General features: G+C 50.4%; 1 protein-coding gene across 10 annotated transcripts in view; it reads right to left on the bottom strand.

Moving 5' to 3' along the window:
* Window positions 1–21,748, bottom strand: part of birc6 (baculoviral IAP repeat containing 6) — a 136,978-nt gene that overhangs the window by 76,288 nt on the left and 38,942 nt on the right. For 8 of the 10 annotated variants that reach the window (XM_080848993.1, XM_080848997.1, XM_080848995.1 and 5 more), the window contains exons 35-60: window positions 21,107–21,331; window positions 20,399–20,582; window positions 19,730–19,951; window positions 18,936–19,069; window positions 18,502–18,655; window positions 18,072–18,188; window positions 17,722–17,876; window positions 17,319–17,445; window positions 16,741–16,851; window positions 16,358–16,488; window positions 15,944–16,071; window positions 15,122–15,699; window positions 14,260–14,435; window positions 13,788–13,884; window positions 13,325–13,519; window positions 12,890–13,090; window positions 11,677–11,956; window positions 10,535–10,791; window positions 9,700–9,808; window positions 8,665–8,889; window positions 6,264–7,407; window positions 5,593–5,736; window positions 4,121–4,250; window positions 2,795–2,926; window positions 2,328–2,489; window positions 552–725 (exon numbers count right to left, since the gene is read on the bottom strand). In XM_080848993.1, coding sequence (XP_080705119.1) covers window positions 552–725; window positions 2,328–2,489; window positions 2,795–2,926; window positions 4,121–4,250; window positions 5,593–5,736; window positions 6,264–7,407; window positions 8,665–8,889; window positions 9,700–9,808; window positions 10,535–10,791; window positions 11,677–11,956; window positions 12,890–13,090; window positions 13,325–13,519; window positions 13,788–13,884; window positions 14,260–14,435; window positions 15,122–15,699; window positions 15,944–16,071; window positions 16,358–16,488; window positions 16,741–16,851; window positions 17,319–17,445; window positions 17,722–17,876; window positions 18,072–18,188; window positions 18,502–18,655; window positions 18,936–19,069; window positions 19,730–19,951; window positions 20,399–20,582; window positions 21,107–21,331 — 5,692 coding nt within the window. The remainder of the gene's footprint in view (window positions 1–551; window positions 726–2,327; window positions 2,490–2,794; window positions 2,927–4,120; window positions 4,251–5,592; window positions 5,737–6,263; window positions 7,408–8,664; window positions 8,890–9,699; window positions 9,809–10,534; window positions 10,792–11,676; window positions 11,957–12,889; window positions 13,091–13,324; window positions 13,520–13,787; window positions 13,885–14,259; window positions 14,436–15,121; window positions 15,700–15,943; window positions 16,072–16,357; window positions 16,489–16,740; window positions 16,852–17,318; window positions 17,446–17,721; window positions 17,877–18,071; window positions 18,189–18,501; window positions 18,656–18,935; window positions 19,070–19,729; window positions 19,952–20,398; window positions 20,583–21,106; window positions 21,332–21,748) is intronic. The other 2 variants (XM_080849000.1, XM_080848996.1) reach the window with 2 other exon arrangements.

Raw genomic sequence — 21,748 nt, 5'->3', positions numbered from 1 at the left:
AGAAGAGAGGGGGTTGGCGTTGAGACGAGGGTCCCGTTTATGGACTACTTGCACAAGATGCCCTCCAAAAGCAGTGACGAATGGCACACCACAGCAGGGGAAGGTACACATGCACAAGTGTGAGGGGGGGTGGATCTGTTTGTGTGTGTACACACCAGGTGGGGACAAGGGGGTGAGTGGGTTGGGCATGTGAGTGAGTCACCGTGTGTGTGTGTGTGTGTGTGTGTGTGTGTGTGTGTGTGTGTGTGTACACACCAGGTGAAGACGAGGGGATGAGTCGGTTGGGCATGTAAGCGAGCGGGCATGTGACTGTGTGTCTCTGTGTGTGTGTGTGTGTGTGTGTGTGTGTGTGTGTGTGTGAGTGTACACACCAGGTGAAGACGAGGGGATGAGTCGGTTGGGCATGTAAGCGAGCGGGCATGTGACTGTGTGTGTGTGTGTGTGTGTGTGTGTGTGTGTGTGTGTGTGTGTGTGTGTGTGTGTGTGTGTGTGTGTGTGTGTGTGTGTGTGTGTGTGTGTGTGTGTGTGTGTGTGTGTATGTGTGTGTGTACCTTTTTCTGTCCGTAGCCGCTTGAAGGAGTCAGTCTTAGAGAGGCCCGGGTCAGCGATGAGCTTGGAGCCGAGCTTGACGGTCATGTCGATGGAGCGGTACCCCTGCGGCAGCTTGCGGTCATACAGGAGGGTCAGCAGCTGGGCCAGAGTCATCTCCCCAGGCAGGGGTTGACCTGTGAGGGCACAGAGAGGGTTAGCACAGCCCTAAGGGGTACAGAGGGGTTAGCACAGCCCTAAGGGGTACAGAGGAATTAGCACAGCCCTAAAGGGGTACCGAGGGGTTAGCACAGCTCTAAGGGGTACAGAGGAATTAGCACAGCCCTAAAGGGGTACCGAGGGGTAAGCACAGCTCTAAGGGGTACAGAGAGGGTTAGCACAGCCCTAAGGGGTACAGAGAGGGTTAGCACAGCTCTAAGGGGTACAGAGAGGTTTAGCACAGCCCTAAGGGGTACAGAGAGGGTTAGCACAGCCCTAAGGGGTACAGAGAGGGTTAGCACAGCCCTAAGGGGTACAGAGAGGGTACGTTAGCACAGCCCTAAGGGGTACAGAGAGGGTTAGCACAGCTCTAAGGGGTACAGAGAGGTTTAGCACAGCCCTAAGGGGTACAGAGAGGGTTAGCACAGCCCTAAGGGGTACAGAGAGGGTTAGCACAGCTCTAAGGGGTACAGAGAGGTTTAGCACAGCCCTAAGGGGTACAGAGAGGGTTAGCACAGCCCTAAGGGGTACAGAGAGGGTTAGCACAGCCCTAAGGGGTACAGAGAGGGTACGTTAGCACAGCCCTAAGGGGTACAGAGAGGGTTAGCACAGCCCTAAGGGGTACAGAGAGGGTTAGCACAGCCCTAAGGGGTACAGAGAGGGTACGTTAGCACAGCTCTAAGGGGTACAGAGAGGGTTAGCACAGCCCTAAGGGGTACAGAGAGGGTACGTTAGCACAGCTCTAAGGGGTACAGAGAGGGTTAGCACAGCCCTAAGGGGTACAGAGAGGGTACGTTAGCACAGCCCTAAGGGGTACATAGGGTTCACCAAGGCCTTCATCACCTCACTTATTCCAGGCAGAAATAAGCTCATATTTCTAGAGAGAAATTGAACATTTGACAAATGCGCTCGTGGAGAACATAGGCAGTGGGGATGATATGGGATGTATGGGATCCTGTAGCCTGAGGGACGGGGCATTGCCATGTCAGCACTTGGGAGTGCACAGCAGCATGTTTTGCTTGGGGGTGGTGGACAGAGGGGCAGAGAGGAGGGACAGTGGCTGCACTGAGGTGGAGGTCAGAGCTGTTTTTAGGAGCTAAGATCAATAGGACGCTCAGGCCGCCCCACCACCTCTGCAGTACAGGGGGGTAATGAACAAGCCAGCGAGGGAACGGAGAGAAAGAGAAGAAGGGAAAGAGAAACAGAGATAGAGAGAGAGAGGTAAAGAGAGAAGAAGGGAAAGAGAAACAGAGACAGAAAGAGAGGTAAAGAGAGAAGAAGGGAAAGAGAAACAGAGACAGAAAGAGAGGTAAAGAGAGAAGAAGGGAAAGAGAAACAGAGACAGAGAGAGAAAGAGAGAGGTACAGAGAGAAGAAGGGAAAGAGAAACAGAGACAGACAGAGAGAGAGATGTTAAGAGAAAAGTAGGGAATGAGAAACTTGGAGGAGATCAAGAGATTGCTGTGAAGACAGACAGTGTAGAGAATTGCGAGCGGAGAGACTTCAGTGTGTAAAGGTAGATGCTCAGGTTGAATCTGTGCCATGGGTAAGTGAGTGTGGCGGGTGCTGAACGGTGTTTACCTGGGAGCAGCTTGTGGTAGAGGTGGAAGACAGGCACACTGACGGTTTTGGCAGCAGGGTCAACGCCAGAGGAGGCGGACATCTTGTCACTCATCACCCGACCCCGTCGAGACGGAGGCCGTGGAGGTGTGGACAGGGCCCTCTTGGACTGAGACTTCAGGCCTGCCACACACACACACACACACACACACACACAAACACACACACACACACACAAACACACACACAAATAAATAAATAAATAAATAAATAAATACTCACTTAAAGTCTTTGGATATCTTAATTTCACCAAACATGTGTGGATTATCTGCACAAGTATGCTCTATGATCTACGCATACATAAGGTTCATCTTTCTTACAATGCATGAATGCAATGCTCAGAACCAATCGGTCTACTGCAACCATCGCCTTGCCACTGTATGTGTGTGTCACCGTGATTGGGTGTGCTAGTGCAGTCGGGGGGCTACCTGAGGCTACGACAACACTGTAGTTGTCCTGGAAACCGTTGTCAGCCTTCATCTTCTCCTTCTCCTCGTGGTTCTTCTTCTCCTTGTCCTCCTTCTGCTCACTGATCAGCTTGGCTGTGATGCTAGGAGTGTCTGGAGCAGACACAAGAGAGGGGGGGGGGGGGGGGGGAGAGAAGCAAACGAGAGAGAGTGTGAGTTTGGGGAGGTGACCTAGGAGAGAAACTAGTGCCTGGACAGCCTCCTCAATCCCACCCAGCCTGTGAGGCCTGAGGCATTAGCACACAGTAAATAGAGCGCTGCTGCTGACAAAGCGTGTCTGGCTTTAGTGCTTAAGTGTATAAATATTCTAATCTGATGCGTTAACAAGGCCGTGTGTGTGTGTGTGTGTGTGTGTAACAAGGCCGATAACGAGCTGAGGGGCCCGGGGAGACGAGGTGGGCATCCATCTGTTAGCCCCTGTAGATAGATACACTCCATCAGACGGGGATTAGCTAACGCTCGGGCCCCGGGGGGGGCCATCTTAGGTAACCTTTCATCGTGCAAAACAATACTGCACATCAATTTCTTCTTCACACACAAGCACACACACACAATGTTAGAAGAGGAAATCATCCATGATCCTTCAATCTCCATCACACACAGTAATTACACACACACAGACCTTGACCAGGCATTATCATTGTAGAAACGCATAATGTCCCAGGGTCATCTGAGTGCAGGCCCCTTCAGCGCTACACCCCTGTGCTGATGTGTGCCCTCTCTGGAGCTTGTTTGAGCTGTGCTGGTGTGTGTGCCCTCTCTGGGGCTTGTTTGAGCTGTGCTGGTGTGTGTGCCCACTCTGGAGCTTGTTTGAGCTGTGCTGGTGTGTGTGATCACTCCTGGGCTTGTTTGACCAGTGTAATGCTCTTTAAACACTCCACTAAGCAAGGGGGAGGACCACTATTCTCATGGGGATACTTGGAGCCGATGTTTTGTGGAACTAAGAGAGAAGTAATCTTGCTGAATGATGCCTCTCTTCACCTGCTGTGTGATTTCTGTAACAAGCCTGAATAGCAATTCATGATTCTACTCCTATTTGCAGCTGAAGCAATGTCTTTCAGCTATTGAAAGGTACAGATTAGTGTGGTGGATGCACAAATGACAAGATGTTCATACGATTGTCCAGTCAACTTGCTGTGTGTTTGGATGTGTGAGGCTGCATAAGTGGCTGGACATAAGTGGTCAAAGCTAACTTCCATGCCCAACAGCATTAGCCCCTGGAGGTGGCCCAGGGCATCCCAAGAGCCGGAGTCATCAGGGGCTGGGAGAGAGGGGCTCCACACATACCTGAGACACGGTCCAGGACGTCGGCCAGGGTGGTTGAGATGGGCAGGTTCAGGGTGCGGTACTTGTGCCCTGCCCCATACATGGGGTGCTGGATCACATGACTGGTGGCGTTGATGCGTCCCTTATACAGCTAGAGAGAGAGAGAGAGAAAGAGAGAAAGAGAGAGAGAGAGAGAAAGAAAGAGTGTTATGGGGAGGTGGGCCACTGGGAAATAGAAAATAACGAGCAAAGAGAAGAACAAGCTCGATTTCGGTGTGCAATGACCAATGACCTCACACACAGTGGCAATACTGCAGGGCGTAATGTGGGTAATAAGAATAGCACAGAAATGCCACGGGCCACTGAAGAGTGTCAACATCCAGTACGACAGAGTGCGAGTATGAAACCCCACCGAAGAACAATGAATGAGCAGAACACATTCTTCTCTCTTTCATCCCTTTAGCACACTACTACTCCTCATCCTCTCATACTCCTAACCATCCCCTTTCTCCTGGACTGGTCCATCTGTCTTACCTCCTATCCCTGTGTCCTGTTCTCCTGCCCTGTGTGTGTGTGTGTGTGTGTGTGTGTGTGACACAACAAAAGGAACCCATCCTGTACTGCGTGACCTCTGAGGCTGGACGGCGTGAAGCTTAGATGCACAACGGAGATAGCAATGACGGAGGGAGGGGGGGGGGCGCAAATAACGGAAAGATAAAGCTGGACAAATGGGGGACGGGAGCACCGCCGCCGCGCGTCTGTGAAGGTTAAGTGAGTCGTAAAGGCGGCGGACTGCTGGTCAGACACACACTGCTTCAGTGTGTCAACGCGTCGGGAGGCTAAGATCTACATCCATGCATCATCACCACACAGCCACCTCTGATAAGAGGACACAGAGCTGGACAGGCCTCTGCTGGAGTGCCCTGCTAAATTGCGCAGACCGTTTGAAATCGATGAAATGAAGTGAGTGATGATGCCCACCGATGATGCCCACTGATTTTTGCCGGCTGGCACAGTTCCTCGTGGCATAGCCTGTGGGCGAGCTGGAGTTGAAGATGGATATGTGCATTAGAGACCCATTTTCTGAGCAGGGACTTCGTGTGTGTGACACTAGTCTCTGAACATCCACAATGCGTGGCTGGCCCCTTGTGGTCACCTGGGACTACTGCACAGCGCAGAGCAAAAGTAAAGGACTGTCAGCTACTTCCGTATTCCTACAAGACTGTAACAAAGCACGTGTGTAAGGCTGAGGACAGTCTAACAATGGTTTTCAATCGACATTTTGAAATGTCCACCACAGTCTAACTTACTTTTACTCATTATTTAAACCTCCACGTTTTCATATCAGATAAGGGAAACTGAGAGTGGTGACTGTGGACATTATTTTTGGTGTGATGGTTTATAAGTAACGCACCTGACAGTTAAAAGCTTGAGGGTTGAATGTCTGTGTGTGTGTGTGTGTGTGTGTGTGTGTGTGTGTGTAGGGGGCTCACCGGACAGGGCGACTGCAGGAAGACCGTGACCTTCTCATCCTCCAGCATGAGCTGCAGGAAGAGCCTGCGGATGAAGCCGGAGATGTTCCCAGAGATGGGCACATTCCCGCGCTGAGGGGCCGACTGGAAAAGCTCACACAGGACCTGCAAGGGAACCACCGGAGGTCAGGACCAGCTTCACATCCCTCCATGAGACTCTTTCTCTCTTGCTCACACTCACACACACACACACACACACACACACACACACACACACACACACACACAGAGCAAGGGAACCGGAGGTCAGAACCAGCTTCACATCCCTCCATGAGACTCTCTGATGCATCCCCACTCTAGCACATGGGTCAGTAACCTCAGTGCTGATAGGTTGATGTGTTGATGTGTTGTCCACCTTAATAGTTAGGCTTAACACTTCTTTCTTCCTGACACACACACACACACACACCTCTACACCTCTCTTCTACATAGATGCTCAGACTACATGCATGCATAGACAAACACACACACACACACACACACACACACATACCTCTTCTACACGGATGCTCAGACTAATGCATAGACACACACACACACACACACACACACACACACACACCTCTTCTACACGGATGCTCAGACTAATGCATAGACACACACACACACAAACACACACCCCTAGCTCGTACCTGTGCCATGAGGCGCTGGTTGTTGGGGTGGCAGGAGATGCACTGCAGGAAGAATGCCACCGTGGCGTTCTCAATGCTGGTGCGCTGCTGGGTGGTGAGGCCGCCCGTCCGCCTGACTGGGCCCAGGGAGTACCGCAAGCCCGGGGTCTGTACTGGGGAGGAGAGAGGGGGAAGAGAGCATCCAGCGGAGGAGGAAGAGGGGGACGATAGTGATGACGGACCGGCTGCTGCGGACGCCCCAGCCGATGATGCTGACGATGACGATGCCCCCGCGGTCGCCTGCCCGTTGCTGCTGCTGTTGCTAGGGCCAGTGCTGCTGTTGCTAGGGCCGTTGCTGTGGCCCATGCTGATGCTGCCAGCGCTGGCACTGGAGTGGCAGAGCAGGAAGAGCAGCGCCGTCCACAGCGGGTTGACCTCCGGGCCGCCCAGCCAGTCCTTCATGGCGTGGCTGTTGCCCACCTCCGTCAGGAAGCGCAGCACTGGGGCCGCCAGCTCCGGGGAGAGCGTGGCTCGGCTCACCGGCGGTGGTGAGGAGGAGGAGGATGATGATGATGATGAGGACGACGGAGAGGAGGACGTGGAAGGAAAGTTGTGATAGTTGTGGTGGTGGTGGTGCTGCTGCTGCCGTCGCTCGGCTTGCGATGACGAAGACGAGGACGCGCCGGAGGACGATGAGGACGGCGAGGAAGAGGCGACGGAGCTGGGTAAGGGGAGGTCTGCGCTGGCCAGCAGGCTGCAGCAGAGGCTGGCCAGGCTACGCACCAGGAGCGAGGGCAGCCCCGAGTCCAGCAGCTGCTGGATGGCGCCGGGCGACTGCGAGGCGGCCGCCAGGGTGGCCAGCTGCGACTCGGACAGGGCGGGCGGGGAGCGGGCGTGCTTCGAGTCGTCCGTCAGGCCCCCGCCGCCGTGCGACGCCGAGCTTGTGGCCGCGGCCGCCGCGTCGTGCTGCTTCTTGCCGTCGTCGGTGAGGGAGAGGCGGTGGCGCGTCTGGGACTGGGCGGCCGGCGCAGGCACCACGCCCATCCAGGACATGAGGAGAGAGAAGTAGTTGGGGTGCACGTGGCACATGGAGCACAGCAGGCTGTCCACCGCCTTCTTCAGGACCAGGTTACAGGCCAGGGACATGGACCAGTTATACAACAGCCTGCAGAAACAAGGGGATGGAGAGAGAGAGAGAGAGAGAGAGAGAGAGAGAGAGAGAGAAAGAGAGAAAGAAAGAAAGAAAGAAAGAAAGAAAGAAAGAGAGAGCGATAGAGAGAGAGAGAGAGAGAGAAAGAGAGAAAGAAAGAAAGAAAGAAAGAAAGAAAGAAAGAAAGAGAGAAAGAAAGAAAGAAAGAAAGAGAGAGCGATAAAGAGCGAGAGAGCGAGAGAGGTAGAGATTTTTATATGACAGTAACATGACTAACCACTGTCTCACTGAAAAGTGAGTCTGCACATTAAAGAGCATTCTATTCTGCACTTTCCATGAGCCGAAACCGAACAGCTCCTACAACACGCAACTCCTAAATCTCAGACCAGTCTTTGCGCAGCCATAAAAACTGTGCCCTAAATCCCACATGCATGCCCAGGTAAGTTAACAGATTTCCATGTGTGTATGCATTCTGAAAGGGGACAGAGTGCCTAGGTGCACATGCTTTTAAAGGGAAACCATTTTGGATGGAGCGGAGTAGTTTGTTCTGTTGTGTGGGGGATGAAGTATTCATGTCATATTAAGCAGGCACTCTTACATGAATAAACCACAGCAAGGAGCGGGTGCAGGGAGGGAGAGTGGTCTCTACATGACCAGAAACACACACACACACACACACACACACGGCAGGTGCCACTATATACAGAAAGGCTTTCTGCAAGGGAAGGCTAATTCACAGTTTTGGCCTGCATGTAAAGACAAGTAAATCAAATGTGGTTGCCCTAAGCTTATTGTTAGCGTATCGGGAAAATGGCTTGGGGACAACACTTTAACGTTCGTCTCTGATACAGGTATTACCATCTCTACTTTAACGTTCGTCTCTGATACAGGTATTACCATCTCTGTTGAACTGAAGTCATTCATTGTTGTCCATGCCTAAAAGGCAGCCATCTACTTTCGTCTTTCCATTAAATGCATCATTGCAAGTGAGTGTGTGAGTGCGTGTATGCAGCTGACCATGTAAATAAACAAATGTCAAAAGAGTGGCAGGAAAAAGGAGTGTTTGACTATGAGAAACTGAGTGTTCCAGTTTGTGTTCATGATAAAGTGGCTTAATAGCGCTAAGTGTATTAGCGCTTGTGTGCATGTCTGTAGGGACCAATGAATGAGAGCCTAAGCAGATGAAGGAAAGTGATGCTGTTTTACACACGTATGCCTGTGCGTGCACAACTGAAAGAGTGTGTCCCGTAATCTCTGTGTCGCTATACTTACTCAAACAGCTCGCGGTTGAGCAGTGCGGGCAGGTCGTAGTCCACCGGCAGCTCGTAGCTGTGCCACAAGATGGCCGCCACGCAGTGCAGGTGTGAGGGCGAGGGCATGAGCAGGCCGTACTCCCGGGGCGAGGAGGTGCTCGGGCCCATGTAGCCTAGCGGAGCACTCCTCTTCATGGCCGCCACGCAGGCGGAGTCGTGCACCCACTGCAGGAGAGCCTGGACCCTGTGGGCAGAAAAGACGTCCAGTTAGCATTCATACTCTGCGTCGGGGGTCACAGTGAGGCCAGTGGTTGCTTGACACTGCTGTCATTGACGTTGGGAGAGCACAAAGCATGTCTTGCAGTGTTAGTTAGAGGTTCCATGAAATCCACTCATTCCATGAAATATGAGGCCGTGTTAAAAGCTAGACCCATAGACATTATCCCACACAAAATCTACATTTGTGAACTAGTTCAAGTTCATTCAATTACAGATGACAGAAAAGGTTTTTTCTGTGGAGAAGCGTCCGGTGACCTGGTGTAACCTCAGGTCTCTTTTGAGCCATTTACTTGTGACTGAAAGCCTGTCTTAGTCCATTTCGTTCGACACAACTCGCTGCCAGGGATGCTATTCCCAGAAGTGAGCTGTGCTGGATGAAAATCAGCTGAGAAATAAACATTCGGAGCAAGAATTCATAACCGCAAAAACCTGTATTCCAAATACTCCTTTTAGCACAAGATTGGCCTGCCTGAGAGCATCTCCAGGGATGGCTTTCTTCAGACACCCTTTAAGCCAATGAATACAAATGTTTGTATTTGTCAAAATATATGACAGGCCACTGTCCTTATTCTACCTCTCCTGCACTGCTTTAAGCTTACGCTGCTGTTGCATCCGGACTTATTTCTGTTGTACTTCTTGCTGAACTTGAGTCATACAACATTTGACATTCAATAGCTGTTGCAATATTGTACATGCGCGTAGTTCTCTGAGGGCAAACTCATTAGAAAACTTCACAACAAAGAGTGATAACAAAGGATTTATTTGAGTCCCAAACCTGTCTTTGGTGCCAGGGTCCTGGGTGGTGCCCAGCTGGTAGAGGATGTCGATGGTGGAGTCGGAGGAGAGGCCGTTGAGCCTCCCAAAGAGCAGGGGGCTGTTGAGATCTGAGGCAGGAAACGACACAGGGCAATTAGACTCACAATGAACACATAACAGAACCACACAGGGCAATTAGACTCATCAAGAACACATAACAGAGGACTCTAGATACTCAGTATGAACCCAATGTGTGGCCTGATGTTGAAGAATAAATAATAAGGGTAATGTTGTGTAATGACGCCCACTGGCCCATGCACACTGCCACATCGCGCACATTAACACGTTCACTTGAGCAGGTGATTATGCTTTAGACAAATGCTTTGAAGAGTGAAAATTAGCCCTGGTAATTGCCTTCAGAGCAACAGATTTCACGACTCATTGACTAACAGCCCAATAAAGAGCACCGTTTGGGCACTCAGAAGCGCGTTATGGACGGTCACTCGAGATCAAAAGGGAACAAGAGACGTTCTATAATTCAATGCATATACGACTCTGCCTGAGTTCAGTGGTTTGCCTTCAATTATTACCTCCGCCAAGGAGGTTATGTTTTCGCCCCTGTATGTTTGATTGTTAGCAGGATTACGCAGACACGCATGGACCGATTTCCATCAAACTTTGTGGGGAGATTGGGTAATATAATGGCAATAATTGATTCGATTTTCAGATGTCAAGGTCAAAGGTCAAGGTCACAAGGCGGAGGTTTGCATTCTCTGAATACTCCCATTCTTGTTTATCACGGCATTATATGGTGTATGCGTGGTGCGCTCATGTGGGTGTTTGTGTCGGCTTACTGTTGGGGTCTGTGCCGGAGGCGGCGCAGTTGCGCAGCAGGATGTCGATGAGCTTGAGGCCGATGGCGGTGGACTGGAGGCCGATCTTGACCAGGACGGCCTCGATGTTGGGCGAGTGCATGCCGCAGTAGGGCGACATGAGCAGCGCGGCGCAGGTCTGTAGGAGGTTGGCCGTGGGAGCGGCCGCACTGGCCATCACGGCCTCCAGGTCACTCACATGCGTCAGGCAGTGGTGCAGGAGACGCAGCCAGCCAATACTGAGAGGGGGGGGGGAATATGAGAGAGACCAAGAGATTAATTTAATGACAGGAAGATTTTTATAAGGGGAAGAAGTGTGTGTGTGTGTGTGTGTGTGTGTGTGTGTGTGTGTGTGTGTGTGTGTGATGGAACTGGAAATATTGCTATTGTTGTACGTAGTAAGACATTTACTGCTTGCTCTGTATCTGCAACTCACTTTGGATGTGTACTCTGTCTCTCACTGAGATCCAAATGCAAATGACATGTGACCCCCCCCCCCCCCCCTCCCCCTCTTCCTGCTAGAGTTCTTTGTGTCCTGGCATCAACCCCATCCCCCCATAGGTGAACCCCTCACTGTGCCCCCCCCCCTCACCTAAAGGGTGTGGCCTTCCCCCCCTCCTTCTGTTCTGTGACCCGACTGAATGTATAAAATGCCATTGCGTTCTGCTATCAGGTAGGCCTTTCTCGAAGCAGCAGCTGAGAGGGGACTCCACGCTGAAATAAACCTACAGAAACCTGACTTCGTCCTCCAGTCCATTCTTCAACTTTAGCGTGCTTATTAATATTCTAACATGTGTGTGTGTGTGTGTGTGTGGGTTGGGGGTTGGATATAGACAGCCGACAACATAGAGACAATACAAAAGACAGACATACATTAAAAAAAAATAGACATTAATTTGAACAGTCTCATCTGGTCTAAGTCTATAGCTTTCCTTGATGCAGTCTGCTCAGTGTGCGACCTCAGTACCTGGTCTTAGACACCTGGTCTAAGTCTATAGCCTTGCTTGATGCAGTCTAGGGTGAGTGTGTGTGCGACCTCAGTACCTGGTCTTAGACACCTGGTCTTAAGTCTATAGCTTTGCTTGATGCAGTCTAGGGTGAGTGTGTGTGTGTGACCTCAGTACCTGGTCTTAGACACCTGGTCCTCGGAGGGCAGGAAGGGGTTGTTGACGGTGGCGGAGGAAGTGTTGCCGAAGGCGGTGAGGCCGAGCAGCTTGATCTGGGAGAGGCCGAGTGTGCTGGCGTCACGCGGACGGTGCAGCCGCAGGCACACGGCCGACGCCACCTCTGCCTTCACCAGCTGGATCTTGATGTAGGTCAGACCGCTGGTGATGATCGGCGTGGACAGCGGCAGCATGTTGACGCCATCGGCACTGATCTCCACCGACACGGACGACGGGCAGGCTAGGGGGATGGGGGGGGGAGGGTCAGTTAACGACAAGCTTGTCAGAGCACGGTACATTTCTTTTTTATTAGAATCATTTACTATGAATGTTAATAGATTGATATTGATTGATATACTGATGGTGATGATTCTCGATGATTACAGCGATTCAAATCAAATGTCATGCTTTGATGACCTCTCATTATGCTTTGATTTGGTTTTTTTAAGCAAATACTCAAGAACAGTGAAGCACACAGGCCTAGTTCTGTAACTTCTGTAAAGCAGCACGCTATGCTGTGTGAGCCTGAGGTCATCCTCTGTACAGGCTCAGTGTCGTGACAATTAGCAGCTGAAACATTTGTGTATGTTCCGTTAATGGTTTGCCTCGGGCGTTCAAGTGATGCACTTAACTGCATATTTAATACTAATAGCTTCGTTAGTCAAGTCATGCGTTGCACATACAGTAATGCACTTACGGTTAAGTATTTAACTCCTTCTGTTGAGTATGTGCCCCTGTAATTGCCTGTGCACTAGAGTGTGACTATAGATTAAGGGTATGTTTAGAGCAAGGCTGACATGCCTAACGTGCACATCTGTGTGTTTATGCGTATGAGGCACCATGTGAAAATGCATCTACTGACATACTGCAAGACTTCTGTCTAAACAGGCATGTGTGTGGCAGAGGAGAATGGGTCAGGAAGGATATTTTGAGGAGAACTGAAAAAGTAGGTGTGTGTGTGTGTATGTGTGTGTGTGTCTGGTGTGTGTGTCTGGTGTGTGTGTGTGTCTGGTGTGTGTGTGTGTCTGGTGTGTGTGTGTGTCTGGTGTGTGTGTGTGTGTGTCTGGTGTGTGTGTCTGTATGTATGTGTGTGTGTGTGTGTGTGTGTGTGTCTGGTGTGTGTGTGTGTGTGTGTGTGTGTGTGTGTGTGTGTGTGTGTTTTAGTGAGACTCACTGGCTAGCGAGGCCAGATGCGGCTGGATGTGGACCTCCTTGAGCAGCACTGCGGCGGGGAGGTGGATGGTGAGGTCACACCAGGCCTCCTCCGGCAGGAAGATGTAGGACCAGGCAGCGGAGCGCGCTCTGCGGTGCGGGGGCGTGGCCTGGAGCAGCACCTCAGCCGGCTGTGCCGTGGGGCTGCTGGAAGTTATGGTGCCTGAGGAGGGACAAGTCACACCAAAGACTTAAGTAACTTTAAAATGTCACTGCATTTGTTTAAATTGTAATCATATGATGGATTGTGTGCAAATTGTTAATACTTGTGTATGCAAATGTGAACGAGTAATGAAAGAGTGTGTGTATATGTATGCTCTAAGTGTGTATTAAAGTGTGTGTGAACTCTGTGGGTGAGAGTGTGTGAATGAACACAGAAAGTTTTCAGTGCACGTACCCAGCGGAGCGAAGTTGTGCAGGCCCTCTGCGTTGTCGGGCTCCGAGGCCAACACACGGGCCTTCAGGCTGCCGTCGGCCGCCTTGCCGGGGCTGGAGTCCAGGAACTTCATGATGGTGGACACCATGCTGCGTGCCGTGTTCACGATGGCCCGCGTGCTCGTCACCATGTTGTTGCAGATCAGCTGAACACCACCTGCAAGAAACAACAACAACAAAAATGACTTTAGGGAGGCAGACAAACAGCGGACATGTTGAAGCTCTGTTCGAGTGACCACAAATAATAATAATAATAATAATAATAATAAAAATAATAATAATAATAATAATAATAATACATTTTATTTAAAGCGCCTTTCATGACACCCAAGGTCACTTCACAAACAATCATCTCATTACAATTACAATCATCTCATAGAAATAAATAAAAATAAGAAAAATAAAAGTCATATATGCAGGCGTACCCATGTCGTGGAAGGCCTTGAGGGCTTCGCTGGTGTCCAGCACCCTCAGGATGAACCAGAGCAGAGGCTCAGACAGCTGGCATGTGGACAGAGAGCCCTGCAACAGCAATCAGGAAGAGAATTCAAACTCACAGTAGGGGGCCATTCTACTGCACAGAGTAGATGACATGATCAAAATGCTTTGCTACCACACGAGAATATCAAACAGAGGACTGCATGCAGGACTGTACAACACACACCATCTATTTACTCCAGTAAAATAGAATATGTTGGAATAAATTAACTATAAATTAACTATAAGTCCATGAGCTGGAGTCCTCTACAGCATTTTCCATTTTTATCAGGAGCTTTAAGATCTCACCAACCGCATCCAGTGGAACTGAGGAGCATGTCACCACCCCACTACCTTTACCCTCTACCCAGGTGTATTACTCTGTTGGTGAGTGTGGTTAGCACTGGCGGTGTTGCTTACCTGTCGGCCCATGTACCCGCAGGCCATGTAGGTGAGGATGGGCTGCAGCATGACCTGCACTGAGGTGGCCCTCTTGCTGAGGGTGGTGAGGATGGTGAAGAGGCCATCGCCCACAGAGATGGCATCCAGACCGCCGTGGAAGTTCTCATGCTTGGTCAGGTGGAGGCCGCTGGCTCCTGTGGGGGGGGGGGGGGGGGGAGGAAGCGAGAGGAATACGGGAGAGGGGGGGGGGGGGGGGGAGCGAGAGAGAGAGAGAGAGAGATGGAGATGCAGAGAAAAATCTTTAGGAATCTTGGTAATTGAAGCGTGGATCAATAAAGAATTGTTTACACAGAGTGTGGCTGAAAACAAACCAGAAAACTGTTTTTGGCAGTCACGGTAGAAAGATTAATTATAGAACAAAAGTTTTATTCTCTCTAATCTATTATTTTGTCCACATAATTAAACCCATTTATTCTCTGGCAGTCCACTTAAGCTTTAATTTGAAGTTTCTATTGAAGATTAATCTGCACCTTAAATTCACTTGCTCTCTGAAATGTAGAGACAAAAACTAAACTCCCACAAACCAAAAACAAATACACCAAACACACACACACACACACACACACACACCCCAACCAACACACACACCCCAACCAACACACACACACCCCAACCAGCACATACACACGCACACACACACACACATACACACAAACCAACACACACACACATTCACACACACCCCAAATAACACACACACACACACCCCCCAACCAACACACACACACACACACACACACACACGCCCCAGACAAGACACACACACCCCAACCAAGACACACACACACACACACACACACACACACACACACTTCCATACCTATGATCATGGCCATGGCGCTGCTGTTGCACTGGCCCAGAGCCGAGAGGATCTGGCTCATGACCTGCTGGTTCCCCAGCACCAGGTCTGCAACCCCGACGGCGGGGCCCTGGTGTGGGGTCGCTCCGCCCGGCCCGGCTCCCCCCTCCTTGCTGCCGCACACCTTCTCCTCGTCCGAGACGCTGTCGCTGGAGCCGTTGCCCCCGCCGGGGGACGCCCGGCCGCTGAACTTGCCGTCGGCCGTGAGCGGCAGCTTGACCAGCGTGTTGACCAGCTTGAGAAGGTTAAACATGAGCTGGTCGCGCGTGGTCTCGCCGCAGACGGCCTTGGCGTCGCCGGGCCGGATGATGTTGGCGAAGAGGCCGCCGAAGCAGGCGCGGGCGCCCACGGAGCTGTCGGAGCCGCTGCGAGACACCACCTTGTCGGAGCAGGTGATGTAGTGGTGCACCAGGAAGGTGATGGACTCGATGACGGACATTATGGTGCCGACCGACACAGACTCGAAGCTCTGCTCCAGGGTGAACTCCAGCAACTTGACCTGGGCGTCCAGTGGGCCCTGGCCTGACAGGAAGGGTCCCCTGCAGGCAGAGAGGGGAAGGACACAGAACACAGGGCTCAGGATGACAGGGGAAACACGGATACAAATGCGTAACTGTTCTCAAACTGGAACAGGGAAGCTCAACACTCCACTGAAGGGGATGGCATCGTTCCATATCAATCAGTTCCTATAGAAATGTGGATATATGACGGCAAGAATATTGGCCTAAACACAGTCAGAAACCCTCCACACACACACACACACACACACACACACACACACACCTCTCCATGGACAGAATGTGCATAAGCTCCAGCAGGAATCCGCTGAACATCTGGGGACACGAGGAGGACAGGTGCACCTGGAGCCTGGTCAGGAACTCTTGCATAGCTTGGGTTGCAGTGGGCCCCACCTGTCAAGGAGGAAAGGAACATGACATCCATGCTTAAATTTAAGTCATAGTAATCAAGCATCCTTAACAGAGATACTGATGGGCTCTAGTATATACTATTAGTAGAATAAATTCTTTACATTCTTTTACTCGCACCCGAAAACGCATTTTTTTTTTTTTTGAAGTAGAGCGCGCCTATCCCTACTAACTCTAGTATATACACCTCTCACACATAGAAAGTTCTAGTAAATCATTGAAATCATCACGCTGAGAGAACAAAGGCTGAGGCTGAGGAGAGCGGTTGTACCTGGGAGCTGTGCTGGCTGGTTCCGTGGGGGTTGCTACCCGACAGGAAGCGCACGAGGACGGGGACGAGCGTGAGCTCTGACACCATCTGCTGGGCCGCGCTGTCGTGGCCACCCATCCCACTACTGGAGGCTGTGGGGGATGAGAACATAGTTTTATATTGTATCCATTTCTACACTCGTTCGTAAATATCCTTATTTATTCCTTTAACCAATTTAAGCAGGCCATTTTTTCTTGTTTTATAACTGCACACTAAAGGAAGTCACCAATTATAACTGAAATCGCCTTTTCACTTCTATAAAGCACATTCTTATACACAGTCAAATACAGACAGTCAAGTTTCCCCATGCTTCCTATTGGACCAGGGTAGCTGCTGGGACTCACCACTGGAGGGCATGTTGGTCATGAGGGTGAGGCTGTGCAGCACCAGGCACCAGGTCCTCAGCGAGGTGTTGGGGTACCAGGCCAGCACTGTGAGGAAACTACTAATGGAGGCTGGAGGTGGGGGGGGGGTCCAAACACACAAGAGGACGTTAAGTACATAATATGCACCACACTTTATATACTAAGTAAGGCCAGTGTCCATCACACAAAACAAATACAAACCAGCCACATTCATTGTGAAACTGTGGAGTGTCAGACATCAGAACACTAAACTCAATCAACGGGAGGCCGAAGTGTATCACCACAAAGTAAGCACACACTAACTACATTCAAAGTGATCACACGATGTGTGTAAAGGTGTATGCACACACGCTACTATACAACATACCGCGCACCGACACTGCAAGAGAGCAGAAGATTAACCTTAGATATTAGTGGTAAATGGAGGGTGGGGCAGCACAAGACAGTCAGGGGATAATAAGTGACTGTTTTATAGTGAAGGGACGGGTCCGCTTGTGTCATGTCCAGTTGCGGCAGCAGATGGCTGGGCAGGGCAGGACACGGAGAGGGGCTCTGACCTTGGTTGAGGGGAATGGTGGGCACGCGGCTGGCGTTGAACAGGAAGATGTCCGAGCCGGTATCATCCGAGCTGCCCGGACATGAGTTCAGGCTGAGGGTCAGCCATAGCTGCAGAAGAGACTCCAACTGAGTGTAGACACACAGAAAGACACATAATGATTATTATCAACGAGTGATTATTATTATGATTATTTTTTATATCAAGAGTGAGTCCCTGAACACAGAGCTGTTAAGCTGTAAACAATAGTCAAATGGACACACCCTAAAGGCTTTTCTCATCATGAACATCAGGCACTGGATTCAATATTAATATTTCAACTGTCAGTGGTGGCCTAGTGACTGATGATCCCCAAGGACAATCCAGTGGTGTATGCCCGGTGTCCTGTCCTCCTGTGGGCTTACCTGGACGTGATGCACCTGCAGCATGGAGAAGAGCTTGTTGAAGCAGGCACTCAGCATGGGGATGGAGGAGGGCTGCACCATTAGACTGCTGCCAGGGGGGGAGCTGTGTAGCCCCCGCAGCAGGGAATCGTCCGTCCCGTTAGAGGACTGGACCACTGGAGGTCAGACGGAGAGAGAGTGGGAGGGAGGAGATTAGGGATTGGTAAAAGATCAAATGTATGCCAGATAGATAGACAAGAGTTCCTATGAATGTAAAGATGGGTGGCAACATTAAAGGGATGGAAATGCAAAAATCTTGTTGTTTGTGTGTGTGTGTGTGTGTGTGTGTGTGTGTGTGAGAGAGATTGTACCAGTGGGGGAGGTGGAGGTGAGGGCCTGCAGGATGGAGTCTGCCTCTAGAGTGGCCATCATCTTCAGCATGAGCTCAGCCTGCTGTTCCAAACCCACCTCTAGACGAGCATCTAGAGCTGAGGAGAGGGAAGAAAGAGAGAGACGGAGAGAGAGAATGAGAGACAGACAGAGAGAGAGAGGTGTGGTCTGATTCTCATCATAACAGCACATATGGTCTTGGCATCTGGAGTACATCTCTGCTCCTGGGCATCTCCTCACTCAACAGCATTTAGAGTTCAAACCTTACATTTTAAACCTAAAACACATTTTGCCTCAAAATCCAGATGCTCCGTGTTACACAGCAAGACACTGAAGTCTACTGAGGTCTGGATCTAAGGGGCCGGTAGGCATCCCTTAAAGAAGAGGGTTTAAGGCCAAGTGGTGCCTTACCTTGTGAGACTGACACGGACAGGCTTTGAGGCCCAGGCTTCTCGGCGGCAGCCGGAGGCTTGGACACAGGTATCCCTGCGCCCCCTACATAGGCGTTATAGTTATAGGTGCCATAGTCAGCACCCCAGTAGTCATACCAGGTGCTGCCAATTGGCTGTGGAAGAGAAGAGAAAACAAACAAAACAAACACACAAAAAAACAACAAAGATCAAAGGTAAGGTCTTCTATTACCAGGAGTAATAATAATTGAGGGGGTGCATAGGGAAGATTTTTGTAATTATCACTCCTTTAGTTTTAATGTTAAAAAAAAATCAGACTGTTTCTATTGGATTTGAATTGACAACAGCTATGAACCTAAACAATGACGATATATGTCAGCCTTTGTGTGTCCTGCAGGAAAACAAAGATCAAGTAAAGAAAGCGGCAAGCCTTACCTTAAAAACTTTGGCGGCGAGGGGGTCTTTTTCCAAATCAATATCTAAAGGATCAATATCAACATCCATCAGGTCTTGTAGCAAGTCAAAGTCTATGTCTTTATCTTTTTCCAAAGATGATAGAGGTGGAGCACCTTTGGACAATGAAAACAGCTTTAATATTGCCAAGCAAGCACACTAAAAGCAGCAAGCTCACAGAGGTACTCTTTAGGACGTCACTAGGCAATTTTAAAGGTCCGAAATATCAAACATGTCCGCAATCACAGGAAGAGGATCTCTAACCACAACCACCACTGTCCAAATTTAAGTATTAAAATAACTTGAATAAAAATGATATATGAATAATATATCATATATGAACATTTGGGCTGGAACATTACAGTGTTTAAGACACTACTGCAAGAAGAGGGGAGGTTGGCAAGTAGATAACATGGTGGAAAACTATGGACATCACTGATATCAACATCCTGTGAATGTTCCTCGTCCATAGATTGCAGACAAACAATTTTCTATTAGATCTTAAAGTTACAGGATATCTGCATAATGTGGCCTCACAAAATGCAGCCACAAAACACAAAACACTCATACTGCACATATTTCACTTTAGAAGCTGTATGACAATACTAAAAGAAAAAAGGAATTAAATACATGCAGCTCTATAAGAGAAAGAAACAATAAATTAATACCAGTGGAAAAAAGCATGAAACAAAACCATCATCGTTCTCAAAGAGCATGTGTATAAAAAGGGGGAGGGGTGAGAGGAGAGGTGGTTACGGACGGGAATACCAACGCACTTTGGAAAAGAGAGGCTGAGCTCCCGGGGGTACCTGCGATGATATCGGGGGCCAGGGCCTCGTCGATGCTCTCCACCAGGGGGAGGGCCGAGGGCTGGGCCAGGGCCTCCTCTGGCTCGGCCGAGGCGCACGCCGACGCGCACGCTGCCGCGGCCCCTGCCTCCTCCCCCATGGCCCCCCCCTCGTCCATACCCTCCAGAGACCCGGGGGCCAGCAGCTCCCCTGCACAGGGATGACAAGCACGTTTTAAAACACACACACACACACACACACACACACACACACACACACACACACACACACGGAAGGAGTCCATCCATCCTCTGAGATGGTTGAGAGATAAAAGATGGGGTGGAAGCTATGGAAAAAAGGCATTAAATGTATACACCCTGTTTCAGCAAAAGGGACTGCCTTTGCTGCACATCCATCTACAGTTCCCCTGGTAGATGTTGCTTTTAGTTCTTATTTGGCTGTCTCTCTTAAGGATACTTCTAAGTAGTCTGGTAATTTCCATAAGTAGCTAATGTTATTTTTATGTTTTATACGCTTTTGTATTATGCAAAACTGCTACGGGTTTATGTAACACTCGTTCCCAAGTGCTCCTTCCTCTAACAGAAATAGAATCTTTGGTGCTGTGGTGTGCTTTGCTGGGGGTGGGGGGTCTAGTACCTGCTAGGATGTCCTGCAGCATGCAGGTGAGGGAGTACTGCGCCCAGGCGCCGCCCCAGGAGATGTCCCCGCGGTTGAAGTCCGTGCCCACCAGCAGCAGCAGCAGCCTCTCCAGCTGCTGCTCCGACACCACCTCACACAGGTGGATGGTTGGCCGCGTGGCGTTCGCTATCCGCGCCAACACCTGATGGAGGTGAAGGAACAGAGGGAAGGGAAAAGGGAAGCTTAGAAGAAGGCTTAAGACCTAAAGAGTTCATGTTTTGTTTGTATGTTACGTTTTTTGTCAGTAAAAGTCTAAAAGGAAGATTTTTGGCAGCTTGGATTTGTTGTCGCGTTCACACTGGTTGCTAGAAGCCTGCTCCATTAGTGGCATATGGAACTAAGACGGAGTGCCACTTACACTAAGCCTTCTCCCCCCAAAAGACTGCTTGTATGTACTGGCAACTGCAGTAGCAGACTGGAGTTCATTTTGAAAGTAACGCTGAATAAGTGAATGAATGTGTGTAGGGTATTGTTTGGGTTTATCGGGGGAGAGTGCGGGTGTGGTCCGTGTCCGGGTTAGTGTAACTTAACTTCACTGTGTGTGTTCACATGGAGCTGTGTGGGTCAGTACCCTGGATGGGTCAAATGCAGAGGTGGAATTCAGAGTGTGTGTGTGTGTCTACACCACCTCTGCCATAGAGTCACTTTCACTTTCACTTCACTTGCCTTGCAGACAAACAGCAGCAGGTCGGCGTGGCAGGTGAAGTCCATGGAGAGCAGGAAGAGGGCCAGCTTCTGCACCACGGAGATGCAGCGCTCGTGGGAGAGGGTGAAGGGCAGCAGCTCCACCTCCGGAGCCTCCTTGGCTGCCGCCGCTGCCGCCGCCTCCGTGTCCAGGGACGAGCGCGGCCACTCGGCAGTCCGCCTCAGACGGATCAGGTCCTTAAAGTGCTGAAGGAAGGAGCAACACGACAGGGGAGCGTTTAGGGAGAGAGAGAGAAGAGAGAGGAGGGGGAGAAAGAGGGTGAGATGACCAAATGAGACAGAGAGTACGCAAATTAAACAACAGGAGCAACACGACAGGGGAGCGTTTAGGGAGGGAGAGAGAGGAGAGAGGAGGGGGAGAAAGAGGGTGAGATGACCAAATGAGACAGAGAGTACGCAAATTAAACAACAGGAGCAACACGACAGGGGAGCGTTTAGGGAGGGAGAGAGGAGAGAGGAGGGGGAGAAAGAGGGTGAGATGACCAAATGAGACAGAGAGTACGCAAATTAAACAACAGGAGCAACACGACAGGGGAGCATTTAGGGAGGAGAGAGGAGAGGAGGGGGAGAAAGAGGGTGAGATGACCAAATGAGACAGAGAGT

The sequence above is a fragment of the Sprattus sprattus genome, assembly GCF_963457725.1.
Source record: "Sprattus sprattus genome assembly, chromosome: 12".
Classification (NCBI taxonomy): Eukaryota; Metazoa; Chordata; class Actinopteri; order Clupeiformes; family Clupeidae; genus Sprattus; species Sprattus sprattus.
Note: the sequence above shows the minus strand (reverse complement) of the source record. Positions and strands in the feature narration are given on the sequence as shown.